Raw genomic sequence first — 15,897 nt, 5'->3', positions numbered from 1 at the left:
ACTGATGTTAGAGTGAAAAAGCACTCCATGCACTATTCACTGAATCAAAGGTACCTACATGCCTCCCTTAGGTAATCACCTGCAATCACAACAGTATGAAGTCTATAAAACATTACAATCATCTCCTTTCAGACAGTTGATAAATATGTCTGGAAATAACTTTTATATGGCTAGTTTTCTATCAAACTTTATTTGGTATTAACTACAAAATCAGTACTCTCAACTGTCAGAAACAAAACAAGGAATTAAGAGCCAAACATAAAAAGGCAATAATGATGGGAAAAATATTTGTTGCATATTATTTTGTGCTATTATGCAAAATGTTATTCAAAATCCAGCTTCCAGAAAAATACTTAATTTTGTTAATCCTGTTAAAATTTCACACCAAATAAGGAATTCACAGAAAAATCAATGGCTGTCATTTTTCTTGAAATCCTTGCTTTAATAAACCCTTGAATAACACTGCTGTGAAACAGTGAAACAATGATATTCAAAAGCGTGTATTTTATGCACCGCACAGATAATTTCCAAAAGCATTGCTTTTCATTTAGAATACAACCGGAATAAGAGCATTTATAAGAACGTTTTATGTAACCATTAACACAGTTGGTAGCAACTCCCGTGCACCAGGCCCAGTCACTCTCCAGTTCCTGGCACACCCCAAAACATGAGTTCATTATTCCCTGAGGTGTAAATTACAGTAAAACAGGTGAATGATGTAAGTGATTTGAGCCAGGAGAGGACACTCAGCAAACAGCAGCAAACTGGCCTAGCCCGGGACATGGACAGTGCCCGCGTTCGGGCGAAAGGAGCCGGGCCGGTCACAGGGCGTGGCTCCTCTCGCACGAGCGGGCGCAGGAATAGGAACCCGCCCAAGGCTCTTTTTGCAGGAGCAGAGGAGGCGGGGCAGTCGAGTCCAGAGTTTCCCCGGCCTCTCGGCTCAGTGGGCCGCCCTCCTGGCACCGCCCCGGCCGCCCGAGCACCGCCCTGCCGAAGCCGCTGCGGCTGTCGGGCACTCCCTCCGAGATGGCTGCGCTGAGGGCGACGCGGGTGAGCGGCCGGGGCGGGCGAACGCTCGGAGGACACAAGACTCGGGGAGAAGCACGGGACGGACTGCACCGGACCGGACCGGACCGAACCGAAAAGAACCGAGGCGCTGCCGGTGCTGGCAGCCGGGGGAGGCCGGGTGGTGGGGAAGGGCCGCGGGATCGCAGAGGGCGAAGGGCGGAAGAGGCAGGGCCAGACCGCATTCCGCCCGCCGTGACCGTCGGGACAGCTGCAGGCGTAGGGGCTGCCCCGGTGGGGAGAGCCGGCGGGACTGGAATGTGCCCGCTGTGCTGCTTTTCCTGCCTCGCAGTATTACCCGAGTTTATGGCAATGGTTATGGTAATCATCACGGTTCGAACGGGTATTGCTATCTGATGTTCTTCAGTGGAGTTACTGCACAGCCCTGCGGTTCCTCATACGGCAAAGCCGCGTCGTGCTAAGTGTGTCTGGCACCTCCCATTTAACGGGGGCACGGCTTCAAAACACCGGAGTTAGAGTTCAGGGTATTTTATCCAATGCATTTCCTTTAGCATACATAGCTGTACTACCTATGTTAATTTTTTTTAAATATGAGCGAAATATAATAGTTGGTTTTCTAAAGTGCAAACTTTCTACTGTATTGAAACAACCTCACAGCTTCAAACTAGAAAATAAAAGTTATTCAAAACACATTTAGCATTTACACATGCCTTTTTCTGGATTCCCCATATCCAGAGGCAGTCATGAGTTTGAATTACTTGAAAGGCCCTTCATAGCCTCCTGGGAACAGTGTTTGTTTGCCCCAAATTGATGCAGCTTGGCCACAGGTCCTAAGTGTTGCTGTGAGAGTGAGGGAAGTCAGTAAGGGAAGAAGTTCTCCATCTGAAGATGGTATCTTATGGATCAAAGGTAATGCTTTAAGCAAAGGAAGCCCGTAGGGAGGAAATTCTTATTTCAAGTTCAGCCTCCTGACATATTACCCCAGCAACAAACTGCTTTTTATAATTCTTTTCATTTTTGTCCTGAGATACATGAGGGAGAATCAAGGTTAGTGACCCTTAGCTTATTGTTCCACTGTTTTCTGTGATGTGCTTTTTTTTTAACAGGTTCTTTTGGCATCAAGGTAATAAAGAGATTGCATCACTTTTGTGGGTCGCCTTGTCGTACCCTTTTCCTGACAGCACATTTTTCCAGTGTTAAGTCTCGCTACACTAGTTGTAACTGCGACAGAGTTTATACAGTAGTGCAAGGAGATGCAGTAGGAGTTGTATCCAAACATCACCAGCAGCAGCTGGTCACTGAATCCAACTGTTCCTCAGAGTCAAGCAACAGGAAAGTTGACAAGCAGATAGATCCAATTTGGAGGTCATCCAAATTCTTACATGTAGCAAACGCTCATCCTTTGTCACCTGATAAGTCATGCAGCTTCCAGCTGTGAATCCCATCTGTCCATATTTGTTTGTGGGGGTATTGCTGAGTTTTTCCAGAGTAATCCTCAGTGTTACCTTGCATACTATACCACAACAGACATAAGTTCACTGGTTTTAATTTTGCAGCTTTTCATATAGGGTATCACTTTTAGCATTACTTTGAATCCAGTACCCTTCCAAGTGTAGGTAAAACCTTTTGGTGGCAAAGCTATGTATTAGTCTGTCCCTAAAAAAAGAAAAAAAAAAAGTTACAATCTGAGGAATCAAGGTCTTCCTAGATTTTTGTGGTATTGTTTTAGTTTTTAATATGACAGGTAGCAGTAACAGAAAACTTAGCAAGATACTGTTTTGCAATGTCTATTGTTTCTAAAAACTTGAAATTAATAATATATTACCTACTGCAAAATGCAATCCTGAACAATTTATAAATTGACATTATCAGCACAGTATGCAAATGTCATAGCCTCTCCCTCTTCTGTGCTTAGCAGTGGTCCTTCTGCATTTCTTCACCTTTGAATTTTATAGATGTTTTCAGTATCCTCTGGAAATGCTTCTTTCACTGTGTTGATACCTATTATTTGCAGTATTCTTGATGCTTGTGCTTTGTTATAACCATCTATCATATAGCATTATTATTTTTAAAAGCAGTTTATCGAGTGTAACATTTTTGAAGATACTTGTTACCTCCCCAGCTATGTAACTTTCTATAATGTTCTTGTCTTCTAGAGTTCCCAGTAAAATCTATGTGATTGTTTTTGCATTACTATCAACAATTCAATTTTTTTTTAATGCTAGGAAATAAGTGACTGCACTGATTACAATTTACATTTTCACAGAGGAAAATTGAGAAGAAGCCTTTCCTTAGTGTTTAGGCAAAATTGGTTTTGCAATGTTCATTTGGGTCATCCTAAAAAATTATCCAATTACTTATTTTTCACTATTTTCCAAACATTTCAGAGATTCATAGCTCTTGAAGAGAGTAAACCATCCTCTTAAAAGAAATTCAGACATTATTTTGGACAGTATTAAGACATTCTGAAAATAGCTGTAGCAACAATATTTGAGGCTCTAAATAATAATAATTAAAAAAAAATTTAAAAGCAGAGAAAGTATTTGCAATGAAAAAGAATAAATTTGTGTTAAGTATTAGGAGGAAAAATAAACTTCACATAGTCGGCAGTGTTCTCTCCTGTTTGGAGGATAATAATAATAATAATCACCAAGTGTCAGTGGCAGAAGCTTATTAAAAGAAAGCAGAAATTAGTCTAGGACACTACGAAAATATTCTGATATATTGGCTAATAGGTAGGTTGTTTTTAAAATCCTGCTAAATCTCTATGTAGGTAAACACTGAGTAATAGGATATTCACTAGAGGGCCAGAAAATGAAGTTTGATGAGTGTGTGTATAAATGAAAAAAATATATATTGCTATGTCTCTGTGAACATAAATTTTAATTATGCTTAATAATTTTTAAATACTCAGTTGCACAATACTTAAAAGTGCATACAGCAGTTCACTCACCCTTGGTTATGTTAAAGCCTGAGATTCTTAGTAGAGGTGTCCATTCATGTAAGTGCTGTAAGCCACAGGAGGAAAACACAACATAGCCAGTAATTCTCTTATCACTGTAGTAATTGTATTATACTTGATGTGATACCATTTCTAGGGAGGGAGTCTACATTTAAAGTTGTGCTGCAGATAGTTTTGTAGCTTTAGAAGGCTTGAGCTGTAAAGATTTTACACCTTACGTTCTTTTCTTCTTTAGCAAAAGCTTCAAACCATTGCAGGGCATGGATGGAGGTCGTATGCTAGTAAACCTGCACAAAACTTGCATCTAGGCAGACCTGGAGCTGGCTTTAGCTTTGGTAAGTAGTACCGTTTTTGAAAGAAATGTAACAATAACGGGCAAATTGCAGAGTTAAAAAGAAATAATACCTTATATTGTAGTTCACCATGATTTTAATATGAAGGTATTTGTTCTAAATATATTTCTATTTTGAAAAATAGTTTGAAAGACAAAGTAACTTTATCCTCAACTGAGGCAAGGCAGGTATGTGTGTAGTGTTCTTAAGACTTTCTTCTTTTTTTAACTCATGTCTGTCTTAAGGTTGTTTTTATTGCCAAAGTGTCTTAGCTTTGAATATTTCTCATGTTGCTGTTTTCAGTGTTACAGTATGTAAATACAGTCATCGTTGAACTTGGTTCAAGAAATGTAAAAAAAGAAATTCATCTTCATTTTGGCATATTATTTATAATATATATACAAGTAAATTTAGAGGATCAGAACTGGATGCTTGAAACTGAAGAGTCAGGGTCTTTGGGCAACCTCTGTCTTTTTATGTCTTTCTATTTAATTAAAACAGCATTCTTCTTGTTTCTTTTGGTAATACATTTTATTTTACACAGTCCTCTCTACTTAGTTTTCAGTATTTTGTGGATAATTTCATCAGACGTAAGTAAGTGCATGTAGGGGTTGATCAGGGAGCAATGGAGGTTTTCTCCCAGGAGCAAGAGGAACCTGATCTTTTTTGCTTCCTGGAGAGCCCCAAATAATAGTGGTGTGGGCTTTCCTGGATAGATGCTCTTGTTTCTTTTTTATCGTAGTCTTGACAATTGGCAAAATAAAAGACACCAGAGGATTTATGATCCTTTTCTCTTCTTGTCTTAAAATAGAACTTACTGATGAACAGAAAGAGTTTCAAGCTACTGCTCGTAAATTTGCTGTGGAGGAAATTATTCCTGTTGCTGCACAATATGACAAAACTGGAGAGGTAAATCTACCATAGTGTAAGGGAAAAATTGGAAAAACCAGACTTTTTATCTTAACCTGCATAAAATTAGAAGTTTTGGTTGTGGTGAATCAGAAGGTGATTTTTCTATGTCTCTTCCAGTATCCTGTTCCACTCATAAAGCGGGCTTGGGAGCTTGGTCTTATGAATTCACATATACCGGAAAGCTGTGGTAAGTAAACATTCTTTTTAATCTGTAAAATGAAACTATGAAAAGACATTAGATGAGATTCCTATGTGTAATTATGGATTGTGTACTGAATAAATAGTCACATACTTGAATAATCTAAATTTAATCAGTAGGCAGGTTGACACATACAAGTGTGTTACTAGGAATGGATGTAATCAGGAGACAAATTAGACAGATTATGGTTTAGTAATTTATGACCAGATTTTTCTACGGTGATTACAGTTGCTTAATGTTCCCCTGGTGCATTGTCAGCTGATTAGGCAGAGAAATTAGAAGGTCGTGTTTTGTTCTAGTCTCTGATACAGGCTGGAACAATTCAGGAGTATATCCCAGAAGGAGAGTCTTTCAGTTTAGATGAAGTGCAGTACAGCGGAGTCCTGGCTCATATGATGTATGAGTAATACAGACAAACATGATACGCTAGAGAAAGATTTTAGTGGAAGGAACTCATGCCTCATAAAATCATTAAGAGTTTTCTGAAGTAGCTAATAAATGTATGCACAAAGGATCACTGGTTGATGCAGAATGCCTGAACTTCTAGAATAAGTTTTAAAAATCACCAGGTTTCATACTGGCAAAATTAGCAGCACAGCCTTGCTAGCTGTTGTGCTGTTTGGGATGTCTATAAATAAACTGAAAAAGGCCATAAATGCAAAGGTGATAGAGTTTGCCGATAATACTAGAAAAGATGATTTGGTTCAGAGAGCTGCAGGAAAAGGTCATGAGACAGAGTGAGAGTTAAAATGGGAATGCGATTCCAAAAAGAAAAAGTGATGCATATGCGAAGGGAAAGCAATCTGAACTTCACAGAGAAAAGGTATGTGGTGCACTAGATACTGTCTCTCAGAAAAGATATCTTTGGATCTTGTGAACATGAGCATAATGCTCAGAAGTCGTCAAAACTGTAAAATGTATGGTCAAGAGGGACCCTTAAGGGAATGAAAAAAAAAGCAGATAGCATAATTACGCTGTTTCCTGAATCCAAATTGCATTTGCCTTTCTAACTCATATAGTCAGATCCTTCCATCTCAAGAGAGTATTGAAGAAATGGAGAAGGATTCTAAAAGGATGACAAAGATTATAAAAGTTTCATCTTCTGTGTGAGATGTAAATTCTATAGGAGAAATGAGTAAAATGTCAGTGTCATGGGAGAGTGTGAAAAGGGATCGATGCTTCACTGTCCCTTTCAATATAACTAAAAGGCATCAAATTATTGTCAGCAGATGGTATATTCAAAACAAGTCAAAGGAAATGGTTCTGCATGCAGTGTGGAGTAAATTTGCAACTTATTGCCCCTGTACGATACAGTGCTAAGGTTTTACATAGATTCAAAAAGAGACTGGACAAATTCATGTAACAGATGTCTGTTGGGGTTGGCATAACAAAGATACCAAAGAGACTTATTTCTTTGACTGAGGAAGTCACTTGAAAGTTCAGGAAAATATTTTTGACGTAGTTGTTACTGTATTTGTATGTTGCATTGGCCAGTTTCCCACAGTGTTGGCTTACTGCGTTGGTTGTCTACTAAAACAGACACTTGTTTTGTTCCCAAATGTTTTTGGCTCAGGAGCCCTTTCTCTGCTTCCTAGGAACTCTTTAATTCTTGAATGTAGTAAAAAAATGTGGGTGGTACATTCTTGCCACTTTGTGCAAGTTGTCCCACATTAATCAAACAATAACTCTGGCCACATGACACCTAATTTTCAAATCACCCGTTACTCTTTTGATGAAGATTTAGTTAAAATGCTTGTGTGAGAACGCCTAACCAAACACAGTAAACAATTACATGTATGTGGAAAAATACATTTTTGTTAATTACGTTGTGTAAATCATTAATACATTATAATTTAAATCCCCTTGAGTAACTTAAATACTTCAACCATAGGTGGACTTGGCCTTGGCAGTTTTGAAGCGTGCCTTATTACAGAAGAGTTAGCTTACGGATGTACAGGGGTTCAAACTGCCATTGAAGCAAACTCCCTAGGGGTAAGTTCCATGTTTCCTTACATCCCTTAAACTACAATCTCTGCACTTGAAAGAGCTAGATTAACGGTCTAAATGTTTTCTTTCAGCAAATGCCAGTTATCATTGCAGGAAATGAGCATCAGCAGAAAAAATACTTAGGAAGAATGACAGAGGAACCAATGATGTGTGTAAGTATTACTGCTATACTGTAGAATGTTTCTAAACCATATTAACAGTTTTACTCCTTTTCTTTTTTTCTTATTTTTTCCTCTTTTTTGCAATGTTTTTCCCCCTCAACACTTAATGTAATCACAACTTTGCCCTTTTTGATTTGTATGTAAACAGTGACATTTACTGAAAGTTAGCGAATACCTAATGACATATATCCAGTAAGTAAATGGAAGATACTACTTGGAAAATTATCCCCATCCTAAATAACTTAGCAAAAATTAATAGTTTTTATTTCCCTTTCAAGAAGGGTTGTAGACATTTAAGAAAAATACAAGGTTTATGTAAGGAGACCCTTAACTTGGATGGGAATGAAACTCTATTTAAGATCTTAAATATTACATAAAACAATACTTTTTGCACAGAAAGAAGCACAGATTTGTGTGCAATGTATCTAAATCTACAACTAAGCCTCCTAAATTGAAGGACTCAGTAAGCATAAAATGTTACTCTTATTTTCAGACTTTAAAGATCCTCAGCTTTTACATCAGAATTTTTGAAGCCTGAGGAAGTAATAACTTAACAGTTACATAATATTTCTGTTTGATTAAAAGCCAATTTTATGTATTATTATGGATTATAAAGAAAATTAACCCTTGCTCAGCCAGCTCTCTCCAGAAGTGAGGGGGCTGTGTGTTGAGTTGTTCGGGGGTTTTATTGGGGGGTTTTGTTTATTTGGTGTTTGGATTTTACCATGCAGTTCACTTAAACCTTTGTCAACTAGTTTGATGCACATAATCTGCATCAATCTGTAGTTGACTAAAGACAGAACTTTTATTCCCCAGGATTTCACATCTTAATTTCTTTTAGGCTTACTGTGTAACAGAGCCTGGAGCAGGCTCAGATGTGGCTGGTATAAAAACAAAGGCTGAGAAGAAAGGAGATGAATATGTTATTAACGGTCAGAAGATGTGGATCACAAATGGGGGGAAAGCGAACTGGTATGTTAACTGGTGTCACAGTTCTATGCTGTTAGGTAGTGGCTTTACCCCACCCTTCCACCCTCAGTTAAATTCTTTAAAGACCTATCCTTTAAAGACCAGTCCTTCAGATAAAAATCTGAATGTTCTCTGTGTTTCACCAGATTACATTTTAATCTCTGCCCAGTTTATCAGGATAGCATATGCAAACGCAGTCTCGAGTGCTATGCAAAGCCTAAAAAAGAAAAAGTGATGACATCATGACTCCACACTCAAGAATGGCCTCCTGAATCTTGCGGCTGTGAAAGTTAAATGTGATTCTACTAGAAACTCCTCTTACTCCTAGTGAAGCTAGAAATGCTGTTAAATTGTAGTGTTAACTTTTTATTTTCTGAAAAGAAGACATTTTCCATCTGTCAAAAATTGCAGATATGGCTGTGTTGTCTGGAGCATGCTATTACAATGTAAACCTCTTAAATCATGTCTTACATCACACTGATTCACAACACGGAAATTTCCCTGAATTCAAGTGGAAAAACCTTTATGCACTTAACCAAAAACTGAATTTTCTAGTTGTTTTCTTAATGAAGCCAGACCCACCAAAGACAATCTGTCAGATTTCTTTTGACCTTACTGAATACCAAAGAAGTGTTTTACAGCTGTTTAATTTCTAAGAGAAATACTTGTTTACAACTTACACTTAGAAAATAAAATCAAGATCTTTGAAATCAGGTGATAACTCTTACATCCAAGAATGTTTGTCCTATGCATTAAGTTTTATGTAAATGCGATGAATAGGTTTCTTTTGTACTATTTGCGAAGCTGTTAATATCATAAAGATACATGGAAAAGGTAGGGAAACTTTGCATTTCAATCTGAATAATTCTGTCAAATTTTATGAAATCTTGAATCTTTGAAACTTCTACTCTCTTGCTCCCTCCTTATATTTTCAGGACAGGCAAGAAAGAAGGGTTGTTAACTCACAGACAGAATTTATTATATTGTAGAAATGCACATAAAAATGTTTAAAGTGCTAGATAGACATATCACGTTAATTATGAAGATAAATTGCATCCATCTGCTTTGTTTTACTCTAGGTATTTTTTGCTAGCACGTACCAATCCAGATCCAAAGGCTCCTGCAAGCAAAGCCTTTACTGGATTCATTGTGGAAGCAGATAGCCCGGGGATCCAAATTGGAAGAAAGGTGAAGACTGTATTTCTTGTTTGACAAGCCAGGAATTATTGTTCAGTTATAAACCAAGAATAAAACAAATGTACCACTAAAGAAAAAAGACTGTTCCACTAAAGAAAAAAGACTGTTGCACAACTGAACAGTTTTGTATGCTTATGTTCAACCATCTTTTCGTTTTCACAACATAGAGGAACTATTCATAAAACATAATTTTAAAGCTATTAATTCAGAAAAGGAATTATTCAGAACGGTCTAACATAAGATGACTACTTTGAACGGCTGCAAAGGAGTCTTTGAGAACTACTGTATTGGCAGGTGCCAATGTATAAGAAGTAGTATGCCTTGAAAGAATAAGAAGCAAGTTGGACAATTTTGACCATAAATACACACATAATGAGTTTTAATTTTAGTTCATGCTGGTCAGAGAAGAGGCCTTAGAGATACTGATGCTGGTTCTCTCTTTATAAAAAAGTACTATTTTTAATAGTAGATAAAACTGAATGTTGAACATTAGGCAAGAAATCTGAAAATCTGAAAAGCTCATTTATTTATTCACTTGTAGTACACCTGTACTTCCTGCATATGAGATTCTTTTCTTTTTCCACTTGCATCTCAAAGATAGTTGAACTAGAAGAAGACAAGAAGACTTATTACAGTGACAGAACTAATTTCATATAAGGAGAAGGTGAACTGCCCAGCTTAAACAAGTTAAGGGCATGCTGGTCTGCCAGTACAAAATTAGTATTTGTCTTGTATGTGGTAATTGTTAGATTAAGTGGTTTTGGGGTAGAAAAACTATATGCTTTGAGTCAACAAAAGAAAGAAATCATACTGTATCTTTGAATAATTCGATTTAGTACCATGTCTGTAAATTTCCCACTTCAGGAAATGAATATGGGTCAACGCTGCTCAGATACAAGAGGCATTGTCTTTGAAGATGTGAGAGTCCCAAAAGAAAATGTATTGATAGCTGAAGGAGCTGGCTTTAAAATTGCAATGGGAGCTTTTGATAAGACCAGACCACCTGTAAGTATCAAAAAAAAAAAATTTGGTTATAAAATATAGCAGGAAATTCTGATTTTTTTATTCTGGCCTGTATTCAATTTAGGTAGCAGCTGGTGCTGTTGGATTAGCAAAAAGAGCCCTTGATGAAGCTACTAGATACGCTTTGGAGAGAAAAACCTTTGGGAAACCAATTGTTGAAGTAAGTGTGAGGGCAGACAGAATATAATAAAAACTTATGTTTTCATACCAGCTGTACTACTACTGAATTTTCAGGGTTATTCCTTGATATTTATATTTCCTTAGTTTATATATTATACCTCTGCCATTTTGTGGTTTCCAAGTGTATAGGTTGTACCATAACTAAACTTAGCTATGTGGTAACTTAGCTAATCATTTATCAATGATAGTAGTAAAAGCAGAAAGAAAACTCAGAAGCTCAGAACTTACATAACAGCAAGGCATACTTGGGTTCTTCAGTGATAATAGAGGGATTTGCAGGAAAGAAAAAAACTTCAGAGGTATGTGAAACAAGACATATAGTATTAACACCAATACCATACATTGCCCATCATGCTGCTTACCAGTTTTGAAGAAATATGAATAATCAGCAAGGTAAATACCAATCTCATAAATAGGAAAGAACAACTTCAACTGTTGTTTAATCAGTATTTAATCCCTATGACTAAATGGATTTGAAAATCAAAAACTTAAGAGTGTAATGCAACATACATATATAAGAGCGTGATGCATATTCTCTAGCACTTCTCTTGTACAACTTACTGAGTTTTTTGAAAAAAATCACTGTATTAAGGAGACTATATCTTTCTTGGATGTCACAGAATTTTAAGCAGGCAATATTAACCTAGTTTATTTCATCACAGCACCAAGCAGTGTCTTTCTTGCTTGCTGAAATGGCAATGAAAGTTGAACTCGCTAGGATGGCTTACCAGAGAGCTGCATGGGAAGTTGATGCCGGTCGCAGGAATACCTACTATGCTTCCATTGCGAAGGCATTTGCTGGTGACATTGCAAACCAAGTAGCTGCAGATGCAGTACAGATTTTTGGAGGAAATGGATTTAATACTGAATATCCTGTAGAAAAACTAATGAGAGATGCTAAAATCTACCAGGTAAGTAAAAGAGAATGTGATAATGCATAGATTTTACTTAGAATAAAGTAATGGCTACTTACTTCAAATCATGATGTACATATGTTAAAAAAAACTAGAATGAAACCACTAATCCTTCCATTTAAAGAAAGAGTAATTCAAATCAGGAAATTACTTCCATACAAAAGTAATTGCATTTGATGAAAACTGAAACAGCATAAGAGAAATAAGTTACGTTGTGTGGTTTGGGGTTTTTTCCCCCTTAATGTGGTAACTCATTGCAATTCTTGGATTCTCAACTTTGAAGTTTTTGAACTCTTAGGAAAAAAAAAAATCCTGATCAAAATACCAGGTATTTTGCTTGCTTTGGTACTCCATAAGTAGAAGTGGTTTATGTATCATACTGCTCTTGAAAACTTTCAGAGATGCAAATCTTCTCACCATCTATCTCTAGCCTGGACTGATGTCTTGTTATAGTTTAGCTGTTTTCTTAGCCTGAACACTAAAGCAGTTTCTTACCCCAATGACTTATGAGGGAAGAGGTGATTTTTATTTGGTTGGGGTTTTTTGTTTTGTTTTTCTTTTCCATTAAACTTTCTGTTTGAAACTTTGGTATTATAAGCTGCGTAGAATGCTGTGGCTAAGGTAGCACTGTTATTGACTGTCATGGTGTTATAGTTTAACCCCATCTGGCAACTAAGTTGCCACAGAGCTGCTCACTCCCTTCTCCTCCCTGCTCCGGAGGGATGGTGGAGAGAATTTGAAAAAAAAGGTAAATCTCAGGCATTGAGAATAAAAACAGTTTAATAATAGAAATAAAGTAAACAATAATAATAAAAGGGGGAGACAGATAGGAATAGAACATAAGAAAAACAAGTGATGCACAATAAAGTTGTTCACTACCTGGTGACCAATGCCCACCCCATCCACCTGCAGCAATCAGCACCCTCCTGGTCAACTCCCCCTTAAGTTTATACACTGGGCGTGACTCTCTGTGGCATGAAATACCCCTTTGGCCATTCCAGATCAGCACTCCTGGCCATGCTCCCTCCCACCTTTTTGTGCACCTCCTCACTGGCAGATCACAAGAAATGGGAAATCCTGGATTTGGAGTAAGCACTACAGAGCAAGAACTGAAACATGAACATGTTACCCACACTATTCTCACAAAACACAGCACTGGACCAGCTACTAGGAAGAATATTAACCCTATCCTAGCTGACACCATGACATTTAAAATTACTACCCTGCACGTGTTGCATCAACAGAAGTCTGACACAACCTACAGTGATTATCCATTTTTTTTAACAAGACCCTTTTGTACTCATGTTTAGCCCATAGTTTGCTGTAATCCCCAGGTTTTTTACTGCAGTGTTACTGTCAAGAAATTATTCCATGTCATGTTGTAATTACTATATTGGCGTATACTAATTCAGCAAGAATATCTTAATTGCATTCAGCAAAACCAGTAATCTTTATTGACATCTAACACTAATAGTGACTACATAAAACATATCAAAATAGATGGTATCAAGAAACGCATATAGACCATGACCTATAATGATTGTTAGCTATAACAGCTGTCATTCCCCAGACTCTAGGTAGATAATATTTGTCTTACAGCTGACGTCAAAATGTAAACTATTATTGCCACTAGCCAAGGGTTTATTTTTCTCAGTTTAAGGAAAGACAACTGCTATGCTGGAATCTAAATGTCCCTATAACTAACTTCACTTCAGTGAGTGAGGAAATGAATGACTAATTGAACTTCAATGATTGGGATTTTTTTCCTGTCAGGTTGCATGCTTTTTTAGAGAATGATGGTACGAGGGTTGAAACTCGGATTGATTGAGATTGATTTGACAGAATCCCTTTATTAGTTATTTTTTTTCATCACAATGATCCAAATGCATGGCTAAGTAGGCTTTTTTTTGTAATTAATCAGATTTAGTATTTTTGATGACTGTCAGTTTCATTTCATCCCCTAAAGAATTCAGGAAAGGGTTTTGTCTTGCAATTATTTTGTCCATGTCTCTTGATTGTATCTTGCACTTCACTGTGCTTTGCTGTATTACTGCTCAGTTCCAGATGGTATATACTTTTGGCCATATGTTGCATGCAGAAAATGTGATTTTTTATCTTGTCTTTCATATGTTTGATCTTGTTTGGTATTACATGATCCTTTTATTGTGTTTACCAATAACATTTTTACATGTCCTTACTGTGCCCTAGTTTTGCCTGGCTACAAATCCAGGCTACTTTGGTAGAAACTCTTACATTTGGAAACACTTTAATTTGGAAAACTTCCTTTCTTTAATTGTCAAGGAATCTTGAAACTACTGCCATCAGCTTATAAACCAAAACCTTTCCTGTAATTACTTAAGACAATTGTGAGTTGTGATGTCTTTACACTTGAATTCCATGGCTGTCTTCATCAGCAAGTGCAAATCTAGTGCAATAGGAGAAGTTTGGTAGATTGCAGGAACAGCTGCAGAGACCCTGACAGCTATGCTCTGAGCAGGCTGACTTCATAGCAAACCTGTTTGGTCCCTTGGAATCTATGTCCCGGCAGGGCATCCAATTGTTAGGGTACAGGTGCAGGCTTGGACCATTTTGGCTTTCCTAGGGATTGGTGAATCTTTAGCATAGAGAGAAAGCAGAGCTTCCATTTCAGTTGGTTTCAGAAGGCACCTAGTATTCACAAAACACAGTCTGCTCTGTGGACTGGATCAACATGGGGTAAGCAGCAGCAGATAATTCACCTTGGGAATCAACAGCTTGTTCTGAACCAGAACACTAATGTGAACACAGGTTATAGTATTCTTATTTTTAAAATGCTCTTTAAGGTTCCTGGAAAGATTATTCCTATAAGTGAATTTGCATGATTTTCAGCAATTTAACAAACCAAGTTCTGGCAGAACGGGGAGCTGCAATATTAAGACCTCTAAAATATGTTGCCTCAGCCCTTGCATTACAGTGCAGTGTGCCTGTGGAGCATATGTCCTCCTTTGGCACTAGAACTTCATAGGCACTTTTTTGTCTGTTTTTGACTTTGCTGCCAGCAAAGAAACTGGACAGAGGGATGATGCAGGCTGTTTCTAGAAGAAAATGCAAGAATAAGGAAAAACACAAACAAAACTGTATGGGAGAGAGTTCTAGTTAACGAGAAGCAATGGAAACAAATGGATTAGAGACAACATATGGTATGACCTTGAAAGGCTAGTCAAAGAAAACACTTAAGGACAAATAATCTCTTCCCTTCTACCCATTATTTCAGATCCTACTTTGAAAAATCTAAATAATGTATTTTCTTCCTCAAATAAGAGGAATGTTGTCACCTGTCTATTTTCATGGGAGCCCTACTGACTTTAGATAAGAGCACCCGAGAGCAAGACTTTCTCAGTATCTGGTATGAGTTACATTTCATTTAACCCACTGTTATAACTGTCACACTGGAGTTTTCTCTGTTTTTTGGATTAGTGCCATGGAGGTTTACAAATGCACACCTGTTAAAACCTTTTAAAAATCACTCAGTAACATTATTGCAATTCTTCTTTTCAGATTTATGAGGGAACTGCTCAGATTCAAAGGATGATCATAGCTCGTGAACATGTTGGCAAATTTAAGGCTTAAAAACTGTGTTCTAAAGTGCTCCTGCAGTGTTCTGTGTTCTTATGGGAAAAGATTTGTGTGTTTCTCAATAGAATTAAAAAGGGATGAAGAAAGAAATTCCTCAAAATATTTTTACTCTTGATTATTATGCACTGCTTCTGTTCTCATTCTAAAAAGATAATCAAAATGTAATTTTTGACAGTCAATGCTGCATTTTTATAAAATATTTTTAAATGAAGTGTGGATGGTTTGTATTCATTTTGCTTGTTATATCACTTACACTAGACAACTAACCCAAAATACAATTTCTGAAATATGTTAATAGCCATATTTCATCTTCTCTATGCTCTTGTCCCAGGCAGTTGAACAGCCAGCCCTTCCAGTTGAGTAGCAGGAAGGCCTGCATTGCTGTTGTCTGCTGTATTGT

The 15,897-nt window shown here is 37.3% G+C and overlaps 1 protein-coding gene across 1 annotated transcript; it reads left to right on the top strand.

Annotated features, from left to right (window-relative positions):
• Positions 1-933: 933 nt before the first annotated feature.
• ACADM (acyl-CoA dehydrogenase medium chain) lies at positions 934-15,708 on the top strand. The gene is made up of 12 exons (XM_040072278.1): positions 934-1,050; positions 4,224-4,323; positions 5,132-5,229; positions 5,350-5,419; positions 7,323-7,423; positions 7,510-7,590; positions 8,441-8,571; positions 9,648-9,756; positions 10,630-10,770; positions 10,853-10,948; positions 11,631-11,879; positions 15,420-15,708. Exons 1-12 carry the CDS (start codon positions 1,027-1,029, stop codon positions 15,489-15,491), a joined length of 1,272 nt encoding a protein of 423 aa, XP_039928212.1. The 5' UTR covers positions 934-1,026; the 3' UTR covers positions 15,492-15,708.
• The last annotated feature ends 189 nt before the right edge of the window (positions 15,709-15,897 follow it).

This window comes from Hirundo rustica, chromosome 9, assembly GCF_015227805.2.
Source record: "Hirundo rustica isolate bHirRus1 chromosome 9, bHirRus1.pri.v3, whole genome shotgun sequence".
NCBI lineage: Eukaryota > Metazoa > Chordata > Aves > Passeriformes > Hirundinidae > Hirundo > Hirundo rustica.
The sequence above is the reverse complement of the archived record's forward strand: the minus strand, read 5'-3'. Positions and strand labels throughout refer to the sequence as shown.

What these genes read in the sequence shown, in the direction of transcription:
- ACADM (XM_040072278.1), top strand. Translation starts at nt 1,027, where the DNA reads ATGGCTGCGCTGAGGGCGACGCGG. An exon ending in CAGAGGAACCAATGATGTGT is followed by an intron (nt 7,591 to 8,440) that starts GTAAGTATTACT and finishes AATTTCTTTTAG; the next exon opens with GCTTACTGTGTAACAGAGCC. An exon ending in GAGATGCTAAAATCTACCAG is followed by an intron (nt 11,880 to 15,419) that starts GTAAGTAAAAGA and finishes TCTTCTTTTCAG; the next exon opens with ATTTATGAGGGAACTGCTCA.